Genomic DNA, 17,175 nt, shown 5'->3' on the forward strand with positions numbered 1-17,175 from the left:
TAAGACTCCTGGGCTCCAGCAGAGGGACCCTCCCCCCTCCCACCACCGCGTGCCCCTAAAACCACCACAACAGAGGGCAGAGGGCCAGTGCCCAACAGACTGGCCCTCTGCTGGTGCCCACGTCTTACCAGGACCAGCACCCCCACAGGAGTCAGGTTAGTGGACTAACTCCTCGCCAAGTGCTCCTGCTTCTCCTGGAGTCAGAGACTCCCTGGGCTCCCAGCCCCTCCCTCCTCCCTGAGAAAGCCCCTGGGCAGACTCTCAGGAGGTCACCGTCACCTCCAGAGTGGGGCCTCCAGAGTGGGCCTGTGTGCGCGTGCACGGAGGACAGGAGCAGCTGGATGAAGGCTGGCGGGAGGTCCCCAAGGGAAGAAGGATGGGGCTGATGCTTTAGTTCTCCAAGTGGCAGGGCTGGGCCTGTGGGCTTCCTTCTCAGGCCGTTGGAGCACAGTCAGGTCTGCCCACCGGTGCACATGCACCCCCCCCACCCCCCCGCCAATATGAGAGCCAGGCACCAGGGGTAGGATGTCCACATGTCACGCTCCTAAGCTCAGAGCCCCTCCGGGGGGGGGGGGGGGGCAGGGGTATCCCAGCAGCAGAACCCCCTGACCCCAGGCAGGAGGGTCCCACACCCTATTCCCAGGCTCTGCTCTGGCTGCACCCCCTCCCCAGAACCAGACACACAGCTGTCCAGAGCCTGCCCTCCTCCTCTCTTCGGGCACCAGGGATCAGGACTTCCTTGCCCAGGGGTCTGGAGTGAGCCTCCAGCACCTGTGGGGACAGAGGGGGACACGGGGGGGGGGCAGAGGGGAACACGTGGGGGGCAGAGGGGGACACAGGGGGCTAGAGGGGGACACGGGGGGGGGCAGAGGAGGGCAAAGGGGGACACGGGGGGCAGAGGAGGGCTAAGAGGAGGCAGGGAGGAACAGAAGGTAGCAGAGGGGGGCATAATGGGGCAAGGGGGACAGAGGGGGCAGGGGGGACAGAGCAGGGGTGGGGGGTAGAGGGGGTAGGGGGGCAGGGGGGCAGAGGGGGGACAGAAGGCAGCAGAGGGGGCAGAGGGGGGGACACGGGGGGAGCAAAGGAGGGCAAAAGGGAGGCAGGTGGGGACAGAGGGGGGCCAGAGGGCAGAGGTAGGCAGAGGGGAGGCAGGGGGGGGCAGAGCAGGGGCGGGGGGTAGAGGGGGTATGGGGGCAGGGGGGGCAGAGGGGGGACAGAAGGCAGCAGAGGGGGCAGAGGGGGACACAGGGGGAGCAAAGGAGGGCAAAGGGGAGGCAGGTGGGGCCAGAGGGGGGCCAGAGGGCAGAGGTGGGCAGAGGGGAGGCAGGGGGGCAGAGCAGGGGCAGGGGGTAGAGGGGGTAGGGGGGCAGGGGGGGCAGAGGGGGGACAGAAGGCAGCAGAGGGGGCAGAGGGGGACACGGGGGGAGCAAAGGAGGGCAAAGGGGAGGCAGGTGGGGACAGAGGGGGGCCAGAGCGCAGAGGTGGGCAGAGGGGGGGCAGGGGGGGCAGAGGGGCGCAGAGGGGCGATGGGCCTGAGCCTGCAGTTCTACCCGTCCCCAAACCCACGACATCAGGGCTGCCGGCACATCAGGCCAGGGCCTCGCCCTCTGGGGTGACATTGCCCATCAACCCCAGGCTGCCAGCTTCTTCCCGACTCCCCCAGCGACCCCCTCCCCCACTCCCCCCCTCCCGTGCCTTCCGGGGTGTCACTGCCCTCCATCTACCTCTGCTCTGCATTCTCCCAGGGCTTGGAGGTGACTCAGCCCCTCACCATTTCCTGGAGCAGAAGGGAGGCACCTGGGCAGGTGAGACACATCCTGGGGCTGAGCCGGACTGAGCCGGTATCGTCTGGAACCGTGGTCTGGCACAGCCCGGTGGCCGGGGCCCCAGAGAACGTCGCCCCTCCCACGCCGAGGCCCAGGAGTGAGGGGGGCTGAGGTCCAGACATACAGTGGGCCCGGGGAGGGGGGAGGGCACAGGCGGCCCCTCCCCCACAGCCGCCCTGCTGTTGGTTTATCTCGTGCCCCCCCCCACCCAGCAGAAGCCAAGCTCCGGGGGGGGGGGGGCACTTTTGCCGCCACCAAGGAGGAGCCATCCACACAGTGGCGCTTAGCGGCCCTGTGGCACCTGGAGGAGGGAGGCTCCCACGTTGCCCTTGTTCCCCCCCCCCCCCCCCGCAGAGGACCCGGCCTCCCCTCCCGACCCTCCCCTCCGGCCCACCTGGCCCAGGGGCCTCCTCCTGGCACGTTCCCTTCCCCGTCCTGGCCCCACGGTACCTTCCGGCCTCCACCCCCGCGTTCACCGAAGCCCCGTCGCAGACACCGCTGGCCTCCAAGGTGCCGACCCGAGCCCTTCAGGGACGGGGCGGCGCGCGGCCGGCCTGCGCACCCCCGGTGGTCTTCCCGCCCACCGCCAGCTCCCCAGCTCTCCGTGGCGCCCCGTCTGGTCCCCCGGCTATAAACACCCAACCGTGGAGCTGAACGGAGGCCGCACGGCCCTGGAAATAGGACAGACGCCACAGAACCGTTGGCTTTCACTGGTCGATTCCGTTTGTGTGACTTTCCCCTCGGCGAAGAAAAACACGAAACGGAAAAAGGTGCACACCGTCGGCTATTTTCTACCTGGGTTCTACCTCCGGCCGCTTCTCCAGAACGCTCCTCAGCCCCGAGCTCGTGTCTCCCCACCCCCCGCCCCCCGGTCTGTGGCGACCTCTCAACCCTAACGCCAGCTCCCGGTCTCCACCCCACTCCCTTCAGCCTCGGCCAAAAACTGCAGTGGCCTCGCCTCTCCCTGTCGGCACCCCACGCCCCAGGTCGCAGCACACGCTGTTCCCCGAACTTCAGAACATGCGCAGAATCTGACCGCTTCCCGCGGCGTCACCTCTTGTCCGAACGACTCCAAAGTCCCCCCACGGTCTCCCGGCGTCCACCCCACCTCTGTCGGCCGGGGACTCTCCCCGAGAGCCGCAACAAGGCCCCGCGTCACTGTGTCACCGATGAGCCCGTCCCCCACCCTTGGCTCTGGACACACCAGCCCCCCCTGCTTCCCCTTTCGGCCGGGGCCACCCGCCTTCCGGGGGAGCCGTCTCCCCTCCTCTGTGGATAATTCCGGAAACTCCGGCACTGGACACCCCTTTTTCTTACCCACCTCTCCCCACGTCCCGTCCTGGTGGCACCCTCACGACACCCTCGCCGTACCCCAGGACCACACCCTGACCTTGGTCACTGCCAGTAACCCCACGCTGGCCACCTCAGCACCTGCGCTCCCCCGCGGCCTGCCCCGACGCCAGGGGCCGCCGGTCCATTCGCTGCCCCTCTCCTCACAGCCCCGCGGCCTGTGCCCCTCACGTCCACATCGTGTAGAGCCCATCCCTCCACCAAAGCCTGTGCCCGAAGAGCTGAATGTTCTAGACCAGGGGAGGCCTGGATGGAAAACTGCGGTCAGTGGTCAATGTCAGCTCTTAGCACAGGAGCAGCGACGCCTGTGGACCCCTGGCCCCGGGCAGGCGGCGGCCCAGCACACAGGTGGGCATCGGGGACCCCGTCCTCCACATATCGTCTCCGAGCTCTTTCCACGGACGGCTGCCTCCAAACAGGAGGTGGGCGGCCGCTACCCCCCGCTCAAGTGACCTCCAAGGGCATAAAGGCCCAGCACCCCCTCTGCCCCCTTGGACGGCAGACCTTAGAGACCGGGATATTCAAAACCCCGGCAGAGACAGGAACGATTTTAAAGTGACCACAAATCGCCAGAGAAAAACTAAGACCCAGGAAGGTATTAAGTTTACCCTCAGGCTGATCCTTGGCGGACATCTTCCAACAATAAATAAACAGAGAGATGACAGAGAGATAATAGATAAATAAACAAAAACAATGACGAAACCCTGGGACGAGCGGAGAGCCTGATCTCCAAGCTCCCACCTTATCGAAAAACAGTCAGGGGGCAGAGACACAGACACGCAAGGCCCATTCGAAGGAAAAGATGAACAAAATGTGCCGCTGACCAAGATTCCGTAGCAGATAAGTTACACAGACGCAAAAACCAGTTTTAAATGTGCTCGAGGAGCTAACGGAAAAGTGTGGAGAAAGCCAAGAAAACGATGTACAAACAAACGGGGGATAGGAATAAGACAGACGGTACAAAGGAACCAGAGAGCGACGCGGAGGCAGAGCGGAGCAGCGGGACCCAGGGAGGCTGCGGGGCGAGGACCACTCGGAAAGATCGAGACCTGGTGAGCAGAGCCTCAGGGGCCAAGCGACGGGGCGTGGGGGCTCGCGCGGGCGGGGGCAGGGACTCGAGCTGGGGACATGACGGCGGGAAAGTCCCCCAGGCGCAGGGAGCCGGGAGCTTACGCATCCACGAGGCTCCTGAACGCTGCGACCCAACAGCGCGACGTCCAAACCCAGACTCGAGGGCCGTGGAGCGGGACAGTGGCCACGGGTCACTTCCGACACGTCCCCAAATAGATGAGGAGCAGGCTTTCTCCTCGGAAACGTCAGAGGCCGGAAGACCGTCAGCCGATATGTGCAAAGGGCTCAGAGGGAAAGGCCGTCAACCGGGAATCCTGTTTCTGGCAAAACTGTCCTTCGAAAGTGAGGGAGAAATCCAGACCTTCCCAGCTAAACGGAGGCCGAGGGAGTTTGTGACCAGACCTGCCTGCAGGCGAAACGACAGGACGAGGCCGGACGGAGACGAAGATCTCCGGAGAAGGAAATAACGCGGCGATTATAGAAGCTAGTGCTGTTAGACACTGAAAGGCATTCAAACAACGGTTTTCTACGGAAGTTAAGACTAATTCATTTAACGAAAAAAACAATTATCAAAGCAAGAGTCACTGTTGCTCTAACTTTGGTATTTACCCTAAATCTTATTTTCTACATAAGAAACTACTGCATTTAAAATTTTTCTCTCAAAATAAATAACTTAAAAGAGACAGCGTGGGGGTGGGGGGAGCGGCAGAGAGAGAGAAGAAGGGAGAGAATCCCAAGCAGGCTCCATGCTGTCAGCACAGAGCCCAGTGTGGGAGTGGAACTCCCGAACCACGAGATCATGATCCGGGCCAAAGGCAAGATCTGGGCCAAGTCGCTTAAGTGACTGAGCCACCCAGACGCCCCTACAGCACGTGACTCTGATCTTGGGGTCACGAGTCTGTGTTCCACATTGGGTGTAGAGGTGACCTTAAAAATTTTTAGCAGGCGCCTGGGTGGCTCAGTCGGTTAAGAGTCAGACTTCATTGAGCTCCGGTCATGATCTCACGGTTCGTGGGTTCGAGCCCCGCGTCGGGCTCTGTGCTGACAGCTCGGACCCTGGAGCCTGCTTCAGATTCGGTGTCTCCCTCTCTCTCTGCCCCTCCCCTGCTTGTGCTCTGTCTGTCTCTCTCTGTCAAATATTAATAAACATTAAAAAGAAATTTAAACAAAGAATACGTAAAAAAATTTTTTTAAATAAAATAAATACAAAAAGAAGAATGACTATTTATGACTCAGGGCACACGGTGTACCAAGAGGTAAGACCGTGGCATCTGCAGCCACGGGGTGTGGTCCCGGCCGAGCGAGGGAGCAGTTTCTGCGCGTTCCTGAAGCTCAGCTACTATAAATTGGATCCAGGAGGTTATAGATTTCGGATGTTAGATGGAATCCCCATGGCAACCACAAAGAGACACAGAACATACACAAAAGGGAACCGGGGGGGACTTTCAACACTCGACTACAGAAGCTCAACACGAGAGAGGACAGGGACGCGGGAAGTGAGGGGCGGCAAAGCCGCAGGCCACACACAACGGGACGAGCGCGAGCCGGACGGCAGGCCGTCCTTATCCCCGTCCACGGGAAAGGTGAACGCGGGAAGCTCTGGGATCCACAGACAGGGAGCGGCGGGCTGGGTGACAGCCCGTGGTCCAGCCCCGTGCCGTCTGCGGGAGGCTCAGCCGAGGTCGAGACACGACGGGGTGGCGGTCAAAGGCGGGAAAGGAGATTCGTGCGCACAGCCGCCAGGAGGCTGGAGCGTCTCGCGGACGCCAGACAAACAGACTCGAAGTCAGAGCAAGGTCCCAAGGGACAAAGAAGGACGTTGCACGTCACTAAGTCCTCGGTGCGGCCAGAAGACGTGACACACACTCACGCCTCGTGCCGCACCGTCACGACCTACGAAGCAAAACCCGGCGGGGGTGAAGGGAGAAACAGCCTCGAGTGGCACACGGGGGGCTCGATACCGCGCTCGCGGTAACGGACGGCAAAGTCCGACACGGGAAACGAGGCCTTCACGCAAACGACCAGATCCGAGCACACGCGCCGCCGACCGGGACGCGTTCTGGCCTGGTGCCCACGGGACGCGGCACGGGACCGACCCCACGTGAGGCCGCCTATCGGTCTCCCACGAGGTGTCCTCTGTGGCCGCGACAGGGCGGATGCAGTGAGAAGTCAACACAAGGAAAAGTGGAACGTTCACGACTTCGTGGAAGCAACGCGCTTTTACGGAACGACCAGTGGACCAAAGAAGAAGCCGCAAGGGAGGTGAGCAGACACTTCGAGGTGGGGGAAGACGAAACACCACAAAACACGGGATGCAGCCGAGCGGGCCAAGGGCGGGTCTGGCGCCTCAAACGCCGCCGTTAAAGCACAAGGAAGGGGTCCGGCCCGCGACCTCACGGACAGCGGAAGGAAGCCGACAAAGAAGAACAAACCAGACCCGAGGCGGCACGAGGGAGGGGAGACTGGAGCGAGCTTGATGACGGAGGGAGTAGAAACGCAGGAGAGAAAGTCAACGAAACCGACAAGAGCCGCCTCTTCGACAAGAACGGCAGTTGGCGAGCCTTGAGCCGGACGGACTAAGAAACCCACTCGGGCCACTAAAATCAGACTCAAAAGCGGGGACGCTGCCACCAGAAATCAAAGGGTCCGGGAGACAGCGCTGTGAGCAAGGTCGCCGACGACGGGGGAACCAAGATGAAGTGGATAAATCCCTGGAAGCGGAAAGGCCGCCAAGACGAACCCGCGAAGAAATGCACGGTGTGCACGGGCCGGTAAACGAGTCAGGAGCCCCCTCGGGAACCACCCCCGCCCCCCGAACAGAGCAAAGTCCTGGTCCCGACGGCCTCACTGGCGAGGCCCGCCGAACGCTTCAAGGACACCCCACGCCTTCTCAGACTTCTCCAGAAACGCTGAGGAAGAGGGAGCGCGTCCCAACTCCTTCCAGGCGGCCGGCGTAGCCCCATACCAAAGCCCAAGGCGCCGGGAGGAGATCGGGGACCGCCACCCCTCGTGAGCGCTGATGCAAACGCCCGAGCAGAGCGCCGGCAAACAGACCGCGACAGCGCGCGCACGGGCGACGTGCCCCGAGGGGCCTCGCGCCTGCACCGCGAGGAGGGCTCCCCACGACAGGCCGGCGGGGGGGGGGGGTGGTGCGCGGCCCCTGGGCAGAGGGGGGAAGACCCACGGATCGTCCACCTCCGCGGACGCGGGATCGGCCCCTGGCCGGCCCCACGCGGTCATCACGGCACTCAACCAACCGGGAACGGGAGGAGCCACCTCCACACGGTCCCCGCCGTCTCTGCAGAGCCCACGGGGGACGTCATGCGCAGGGGCGAGACCCTGAGAGCTCCTCCTCGAGGAGCAGACAGGCGAGGAGGCCCTCGCCGCCTCCATTCCACACCGAATGGAAACTCCGGCCAGAGCAAGCAGGGAGAGAGAGAAGGAAAAGGCACCCAGGGCGCAAAGGAAGCAGCAACACCGTGTTTGCGCAGGACGTGGTCCCGCCACACAGAAAGCCCCAAGGGCTGCACGAAACAGCCGTCGGAGCAAGTGGATTCAGCAAAGGAGCGGGACACAAAGTCAGCACATGGAGATCCGTTGCATGTTTATTTTTATTTATTATTTTTTTAATAAAAGAAATTTTACTTTTTGAGAGAGAGCACAAGTGGGGCAGAGGCAGAGCAGACAGACAGGAGCTCCCATTTTTTTTTTAACGTGTTTATTCATTTTTGAGAGAGAAACAGAGAGAACCAGCTGAGGAGGGGCAGAGATGGGGCGGGCGGACACAGGATCCGAAGCGGGCTCCACTCTGACAGCAGTGAGCCCGAGGCAGGGCTCAAATTCACGAAACGTGAGATCACGACCTGAGCCAGAGTCTGAGGTCACCCAAGTGAGCCAGCCAGGCGCCCCAGTAGGCTCATTTTTACACCCAATAAGCGATCCGAAAGTAACTTACAACAGCATCAAAAACAATATGATACCTAAGAAATAACCAAGCAGATAAAAAACTTGCAGGATGATAACTATAAAACATTGTGTGAAGAAATGAGAGATGTAAATACATGGAAACACATTCCATGTCATGGACAAGAAAACTTGAAACTGTCAAAATTCCAGGGGCGCCTGGGTGGCTCAGTCAGTTAAGGGTCCAACTTCAGCTCCGATCATGATCTCACAGTCTGTGAGTTCGAGCCCCGCATCGGGCTCTGTGCTGACAGCTCAGACTGGAGCCTATTTCGGATTCTGTGTCTCCCTCTTTCTCTGCCCCTCCCCTGTTCATGCTCTGTCTCTGTCTCAAAGATAAATAAAAACATTTAAAAAAATTAAAAAAAAAAGCAACTGTCAAAATTCCATATGACCCAAAGCAAATGTACAGACTCCACCCAATCCCGATCAAATTCCGAATGACATATTTTGCAGAAAGGAAAACCCATCCTAAAATTCATATGGAATTTCAAGGGAGCCTGAAGAGCAAAAACAATCTTGAAAAAGGACAACCAATTTGGAGGTTTCACACCTCATGATTTCAGAAACTAATGCAAAGCCACCATAATCAAAACAGACATAAAAACAGGGCACCTGAGTGGCTCAGCCGGTTAAACGTCCGACTTCAGCTCAGGTCATGATCTCACGGTTTGGGGGTTCAAGCCCCGCGTGGGGCTCTGTGCTGACGGCTCAGAGCCTGGAGCCTGCTTCCGATTCTGTGTCTCCCTCTCTGTCTGCCCCAACCCTGCTCACACCGTCTCTCTCTCAAAAATAAACTAACATTGACAATTTTTTTTTTTTAAAAGGAACAAGAGAGATCTTTCATAAGCCACCTAACTCCACACCTCAAGGAACCAGAAAAAGAAGAACCAAAGAAGCCCGAAGTTAGCACACGGAAAGAAATAACCAAGAGCAGAGTGGAAATGAATGAAACAGAGATGAGAAAGGCGATGGAAAGATCAATGAAACGTACAGCCGCTTTGGGGGAAATACAAGCACAAACCTTTAGCCAGACTCAACAAGAAACACAGAGGGGCAGCGAGAGGACTCAGATGAGATCGGAAACGAAGAGGAGTCGTGCCACTGACACCACAGACACACTGGGGATCACAAGAGACCAGGAGGAGCCACTGCACGCCAGCAGGAAACTAAAACATCCCTGGGAACGTACACCCTACCAAGACGGAGTCGTGAAAATGTACAAAATCCGAACAGACCGGTGACCAGCAAGGAGACTGAATCTGTAATCAAAGACCTTCCGGCGAAAGGTGGTCTGGCTGGTGGATTCTACTGGCACTTAAAGAAATAATACCGATCCATACCAAAACGGAGAAGAGGGGAGAACACTTCTAAACTCACCTGATGAGGCCAGCACCACCTTGAGGCCAAAACCAGACGAGGACGGCCCAAGAAAAGAAAATCGTAGGCCGATATCCCTGATGAACACAGATACAAAAGCCCTCGGTGATGTATCTGCAGACCGAACTCAACAACGCACTGAGAGGGTCACACGCCCCAAAAGAGTGGGATTTACTCCAGGGATGCGGGTTTGGATCAAGAAATCGATTCGAGGGGCACCTGGGTGGCTCCGTCGGTGAAGCGTCCGACTTCAGCCAGGTCACGATCTCGCGGTCCGTGAGTTCGAGCCCCGCGTCGGGCTCTGGGCGGATGACTCGGAGCCTGGAGCCTGCTTCCGATTCTGTGTCTCCCTCTCTCTCTGCCCCTCCCCCGTTCATGCTCTGTCTCTCTCTGTCTCAAAAATAAATAAAAAACATTAAAAAAAAAATTAAAGAGAAAAAGAAATCGATTCGAGCAGTCAGTCTCCCCTTTGCTGTCCCGTCCACTGCTGGCGTGTTCAATAAACTTGTATCGCCTTAAAAAAAAAAAATCAATTTGACATCCGCAAATCAATTAATGGGACACACTGCATGCATGAAGTGCAAGATTAAAATCGTATGATGATTTCAATGGATGCAGCAAAAGCGTTTGACAAAATTCACCATCTGTTTTGATAACCACCCTCAACAAAGCGGGGACGGAGGGGACGTCCTTTAGACACGGCTAAAGGCCGCATGTGACAACTCACAGCTCCTATCACACCCAACAGGGGGAAGCTGAGAGCTTCTCCTGGAAAATCGGGAATCAGACGAGGAAGCCCAGCCTCTCCACTTTTGTCCCACAGAGTCCTGGGTGTCCCGGCCAGAGCAACCAGGCGAGACGGAGATGCAGACGACAGCTCAGCCGACACACACACACACACACACACACACACACACACACACACACACCTGCTGGAGCTGGTAAATGAATTCAGTGAAACTGCAGGACACAAAGTCAATGCACAGAAATCAGCTTCTACACACTAATAACAGAGCATCGGAGAGAGAAATTAAGAAAACAATGCCCCTGACAAGTGCATCAAATAAAACCCCGAAGAACAAACTTCATCAAGGAGGCGAAAGGCCCGTACACCGAACACCGTAAAACCCGAGAGAAAGGGGCGCCTGGGGGCTCAGTCGGCGAAGCGTCCGACTCCTAGCTTCGCCTCAGGTCATGATCTCACGACTCGTGAGTTCAAACCCCGCGTCAGGCTCCGTGCTGCCGCATGGATCCTGCTTGGGATTTTCTGTTTCTCCCTCTCTGCGCCTCCCCCGCTCACACTCTCTGTTGCAAAAATAAATAAACATCAAAAAAAAAAAAAAACAATCTTAGAGGCGTCTGGGTGGCTCAGTCGGTCGAGCGTCCCACTTCGGCCCAGGTCACGATCTCGCGGTTCGTGGGTTCGAGTCCCGCGTCGGGCTCTGTGCTGACAGCTGGGAGCCTGGAGCCTGCTTCCGATTCTGTGTCTCCCTCTCTCTCTGCCCCTCCACTACTCACGCTCTGTCTCTTTCTCAAAAATAAATAAACATGAAAAAAAATTTTTTTTAATCTTAAAGAAATAAGCTGAAGACAACACAAATAAATGGAAAGAGAGTTTGTGCCCGTGACAGGCAGAATTAATACTGTCAGAATGTCCACAGTACCCAAAACGATCTACTATTCAGAGCAATCCCTATCAAAATTCCAATGGCATTTTTCACAGAAATAGAGCATACAGTCCCAAAATTTGTATGGAATCACACAAGACCCCAAAAAGCCAAGCAATTCTGAGAAAGCAGTGGGACACCATCCACCTGCAAAACTTCTGCCCGGCACAGGAAACCATCCACAAAATGAAGAGACAACCCGTGGAATGGAGAGAATATTTTCAAATCCGATCTCGGATGGGGGCTAATGTCCAAAATATATGAACAACTCATACAACTCAACAGCAAAACAAAACAACAAAACCCCCAAATAATCCAATTAGAAACTGGACATTTCTCCAGCGAAGGCACAGGCACAGGAAAAGGCGCTCGCCATCACTCAGCATTGGGGCGCCTGGGGGGCTCGTCGGTTAAGCGTCCGACTTCGGCTCAGGTCACAGTCTCACGGTTCGTGGGTTGGAGCCCCATGTCGGCCTCTGTGCTGATGCTCGGAGCCTAGAGCGGCTTCGGATTCTGTGTCTCCCTCTCTCTCTGCCCCTCCCCCACTTGCACTCTCTCTCTCTCTCTCTCTCTCTCAAAAATAAATAAACATTAAATAAATTTTCAAATCATTCCTCATCAGGGAAATGCAAGTCAGGACCACAGTGAGATGCCACCTTGCACCTGTCAGAATGGCCACCGTCCAAAAGACAAGAAGGAACAAGTGTCAGTGAGGATGTGCAGAAAAGGGAACCCTCGCACCGCTGGTGGGAATGCAGACTGGTGCAGACACTGTGGGAGACGCTATGGAGGTTCCTCAAAACTTAAAAATAGACGTACTGTAACATCCAGCAACTCCACTTCTGGGTATTTACCCAAAGGAAACAAAAGCACTAACTCAGAACGGTATCTGCACCCCCGTGTTCACTGCAGCATAATTCACAAGGGACAAGACGCGGAGGCAGGTAAGTTTCCCCTCGTGGACGAGAAGACACAGAAAATGCGTTCACATACGTATTAATTATTCTGCCATAAAAAAAAAAGAAAACCCTGCCATTTACGACAACATGGATGGACCTGGAGGGCGTGGCTTGGGAAATAAGCCATACAGAAAACGACAAATACTACACGTGAAATCTAAGAAAAATCCCCTGAAATCATAGATACAGAGGCCAGATCGGTGGCTCCCGGTGGGGCAGGTGAAACGGGTGAAGGGGGTCCAGAGACACAAGCTTCCAGGTGTAAGACAGTAAGACCCGGGGGTGTAAGGGACAGCGTGGGGACTGCGGTTAATGACACCGGATTGCATAGGTGCAAGTTGCTAAGAGAGTAGATCTTGAAAGCTCTCCACACGAGCAAAAGTTGTAACTGTGTGGCGATGGACGTTAACTACTGTGGGGGTCCTATGGCAACACGCACGATATCGGATCATTATGTTGTACACCTGACCCGAATCGAATGCTGTGTGTGAGTCACAGCTCAGCTTTAAAGGATTTTTTTAAATGTTTTTTAACATTTATTCATTTTTCAGAGACAGAACATGAGCGGGGGTGGGGGGGTGGGGGGGAAGAGAGAGAGGGAGACACAGAATCTGAAACAGGCTCCAGGCTCCGAGCTGCCAGCACAGAGCCCGATGCGGGGCTTGAACCCACGACCCTGGGATCATGACCTGAGCCGAAATCAAGAGTCAGACGTTTAACGGACTGAACCACCCAGGCGCCCCTATTTTAAAACCATAAAAAGAAAGGGGTGCCTGGGGGGCTCAGTCGGTTAAATGTCCGACTTCAGCTCAGGTCACAATCTCACGGTTCATGGGTTCGAGCCCCACGTCCGGCTCTGTGCTGACAGTTCGGAGCCTGGAGCTGCTTCGGATTCTGTGTCTCCCTCTCTCTCTGCCCCTCCCCTGCTTGCACTCTGTTTCCTTTAGTCTCTCAAAGATGAATAAATGTTTAAAAAAAAAATTTTTTTTTTTAAAGAAAGAAGGGGGAGAAGAGCCTGTCCCAGCCACTGTCCTGGGCCTCATAGAGAGCAGCAGACGAGAAAGCCCACACCCTCCCCCTGCACCCCTGGGCCTGGCTGGGCACAGGGGCCTGGGGGGGTACTGGGGGGCCTGGGCGAGCTGGGACCGTGCAGCCAGCTCACAGGCATGGGGAGTAAGTGAACAGGGGACATGCCTGCAGGGGGGCACCTGGTGCAGACCAGGGCTTAGCAAACACAGCCCAAAGCTGGCAGCAAATGAGGAGGGTACCAGGGACAGGGTCGCCCTCACCCCATCCCCCGCCCCACATGCAGCTGGAACGTGGGCACAGCTCACACACCCGTGTGGAGGGAGAAGCCAGCCCGGGCCCCTTCTGGTCAACCCAGAAGCCCTGGGTCGGCTCGGGGGCCATCTCAGCCACGTGCATCTCCCCCCGCAGGACAGGCACCGTGGCTGTGCCTCCCACGTGGGGAGGGGGTGCAGTCTGGGGAAAGGTGAGGGCGGTGGCTGCGTCCTGAGCAACCACTCCTTGCCATAAGCACCACCCCCCCCCCCCCCACACACACACACCGGACCGCTGGCCTGTGGCCTCAGCACAGAACCAGGTATGGAAAACAGCTGCAGGTTGCCCTCGCCAGTCACACAGGGTCCTCACGTGACCCAGCGATCCCCTCCTCCGTCTCCACCCCCAAGACTTGAAAGCAGGACTCAGAGACCCACCCACCCACCCACGTTCATGGCAGCCAAGAGGTGGAAGTCACCTAGGTGTCCACGGGTGGATGACGGGACAAAGCGTGGCCCATCCACACAAGAGCAGAACGTGGTCCCCTAAGGTGGATAACGGAGGACCTGAGGCTGAGTGGAATAAGCCGGCACAAGACAAACACTGCGTGACCCTGCTCCCACACGGTCCCGGGGTCATCAGACTCACGACACGGGGGGACACGCACCGGGACCCGCTTACACACGGTCCCAGGGTGGTCAGACTCCCGGACAAGGGTAGACGGTGGGGCCGGCGCTGGGGGAGCGGGCGGGGGTCCGTGTTTCAGAGTGACAGGATGAACAGAGCCCAGGAGACGGACAGGGGGGACAGCCGCGTGACAACGAGAAGGACCTCCTGTCGCTGAACTGCGCACTTACAATGGTTAAAATGGCAGCTCTTATGATATCCATGTTTTACCACAATAACAGCATTTTGGTTAACCCAAAACTCAGGTGGGGCTGCCCGGCCCACTCCTCAGCAGCCCTCCGCCAACCACACGCCCACCCAGGGGACCCTCTCCCAAACTAGGCCACATTCCGGAAATTCCTCCCCGCCAAGCTGCTTCTGTCCTGGCTTACGGCGATTCTGATTTTGGAAGAGTCGCCTCTCCCTCGAGGCCTTGCAGGGCTGCGGGAGGGGCTCGTGCTGAGGTCACCTGAGAGGCCGTGCGGGCACACGCCGGGTCCCGGCTGAGCCGCAAGGACCCCCCAGGTCAGTCACGCCCAGACCCTCCGGGTCCCGGCTCTGGAAAACGTGCGTGGGGCAGCCCAGAACATCCTCTGTCTGGCCGGGCACAGAGACCCCCGCTCGCTGAGCCGCCCGCTCAAGCCAGAAGGCCCGGATGAGTTTTACCTGGTGCCCCAGGTGTCTCTGCCCATCAGAGTACCGCAGAATGATGGCCCACGCCCAAAGCCAGGTGAACAGCTGACAACCCCAAGTCCCTCCAGGGCACCGGACCCGAGGTCAGGACTTGTCCCGACTAGGCAGGCAGCTTGGAGGATGTGCGGGCCGCCCCACCCCTCCAGATGGGGCCCCCACCCGGGCCTTGCTGAGAAACGGATGCAAACACACTTACTCCCCCAGGCCTGTCACGAGAAACGCTTCTCTGGAGGCTGTCAGCCGGGTCCCGTCCGTGTTCAAAGGCAGGGGGGGCCCGCTGCTGGGGCAGGTAACAGGGAGGGAGGGTCTGGGAGCAGGTCCTGTGGGGGCTGCAGGGACTGCCCCCTCCCAGGAGCCCTCACACGACCAGCCGGCCAGGTCTGCCCAAATCTACCGCAAGGCGCCCCACCCTCACCGGGCCGGGTGTTGGAGGCGACCCAGGCCCGCCCTGATGTCCTGCTGTCCAGGGCCCAGGCCTCGGGGACCCTTGCCCTGGCTGTGGTCAGGACAACCACGAGCCGGTCCGTGTCACCACAGAGTGGCCCCCAGTCGCCCATCTGGGCCGCAGCAGCACCCCACGGTGGCTCAGAACCTGGACAGACTAGGCGGCTTCATCCAAGCAGCAGGGACTGTAGGCGAGCATTCTATGGGGATCACGAGGGAGGAGGCAGGGTAGCAGGCCTCACCCCTCCACACACCCCTGGAGCAGGGGGGAGGCCAGGAGGGGGGGGCAGGGCTACAGCATCAGGAGACCTGCTCTGCCTTTGAAGCACCACGTCCCCCGAGGCAGCTCAAGTTTCCAAGGCCTCAGTTTCCCCAGCTGTGAAACGGGCTCCACAAGGCTGCCCGACAGATCAGGCAAGATGCCGGTGTCGCGGACTGATTTGTGGGTCGATTCTGGAAGACGAGAGGCTGGGCCCAGTGCCAAGGAGAGCTGGGCTTGCAAGAACCCACCACTCCAGAGCCCTGCATGCCTGCCTCGGGGCGGCGGATGCCGGCTGAGCGGGTGGGCGGGGCAAGGCAGTGCCCACTGGAGGGGAGGGCCCCCCCCGCAGGGCCCAACAGGCCAAGGAAGCCCCCTCTCCCACCTACAGGCTGGGGGCCCCGGAGGTAGCCGGGGGGGGGGGGGGGGGAGGGGCTCTGGGTCCAAAGAAACTGCTTCCAAGCAGTGTGACCAGGAAGGACGGGGCCCAACCCCCCCAGCCGGGCCCCCAGCCCACGTCTGAGAACATCCTGGCTGCCCTTTCTCAGCTGCCCTCTCCCCGGCGAGGCCAGCTTTCCTGAACAAGTGAACGGGTCTGGAAGAGGGAGGGAGAGCGTGGGGTGAACCAGCCCAGCTGGTGGGGGCAGGGCACAGTAGCGATGCCAGTGCTGCCCCCACCGCACCACCAGGGTGGGCCCTGCGGCTCCCGAGCTCAGGGGGCCGGGAGAACGGCCACCTCAGGCTGCTCGGCTTCCGGAAAAGCCTGTCGCTGCCTCCCCTCTGGGGCACTCAGGCTCCAACACTGCCGCTGACCAGCAGATTCCCAGGACCTGGGGCTGCCAGAGACGCCTCCCGGCCTAGCGGGTGGGCGACAGAGGGGAGCCGGGGTCCCTTTGGGAGTGCCCAGGACGCACGTCTCAGACTGGTGTCTCAGGACGAATGCAGGCCTTTAGCCTCTCCATGGGGTGCTAGCTTTGTTCTGAGGAGCTCAGGCTAGAAGCCCCCAGCAGAGCGTCCAGTGTCCCCCTGGGGTGCCTGGGGCACAGCACCTGAGGGGGGTCACCCTCCACGGAGGCGGGGAGCAGGTGAGCCTCTAGGGACCGTTCCTGCCCCACCCCCACCTTCAGCGAGGCCCAGGGGCTGCTGCCTTGGGCTCAGAAGCAGGTGCTGATGGCCCGAGGGCACAGCCTGTCTGTTCCCTGTCAATCCCAGGACAATTAGCCCCAGGAAGGAAGGGGAAGCTACTCAGGACTCTGGAACCTTGGAAATCACCCCAGAGCAGGGGCCACCGGGGAGCAAAGTCCAGGAGATGCGGCGGCGGGAGGATCCGCGCAGGTGGATGGACTGCGAGCTCATTACAGGCCGCACCTGCCCCCTCCCCCGAGCGCCACCTGGACTGGCCGCCTGCCCAGCGCAGCCGGCACCAGCGGGGGGAGAGGGGGGAGCCCTTTCCCACCCCACCGGCTTCACGGGGACCCAGCCGGTCCTTGCTCCCCCTGCCCCCTGATCCCCCGGCGAAAGGGTGGCTCGAGGTGGGGGCCATGACGTCACCTCTAGGTGGCGGGGAGCCAGGTGGACCCCCCCACACACACACACACACGCACAGAAGCCCGCGG

At 59.1% G+C, this 17,175-nt stretch overlaps 1 protein-coding gene across 4 annotated transcripts in view; it reads right to left on the bottom strand.

Moving 5' to 3' along the window:
- The window catches only part of ADAP1 (ArfGAP with dual PH domains 1), a 51,907-nt gene that overhangs the window by 34,049 nt on the left and 683 nt on the right, over positions 1–17,175 (bottom strand). Inside the window, exon 1 of one of the 4 annotated variants that reach the window (XM_043559511.1) lies at positions 1,725–1,797. The exons of the other annotated variants lie outside the window; for them this stretch is intronic. Within the exon in view, the coding sequence (XP_043415446.1) occupies positions 1,725–1,737 (13 nt within the window). The 5' untranslated portion in view covers positions 1,738–1,797. Of the gene's footprint in view, positions 1–1,724; positions 1,798–17,175 lie in introns of those variants that run through there. 4 annotated transcript variants of the gene reach the window in all.

Source organism: Prionailurus bengalensis, chromosome E3 (genome assembly GCF_016509475.1).
Source record: "Prionailurus bengalensis isolate Pbe53 chromosome E3, Fcat_Pben_1.1_paternal_pri, whole genome shotgun sequence".
In the NCBI taxonomy this organism is placed as follows: Eukaryota; Metazoa; Chordata; class Mammalia; order Carnivora; family Felidae; genus Prionailurus; species Prionailurus bengalensis.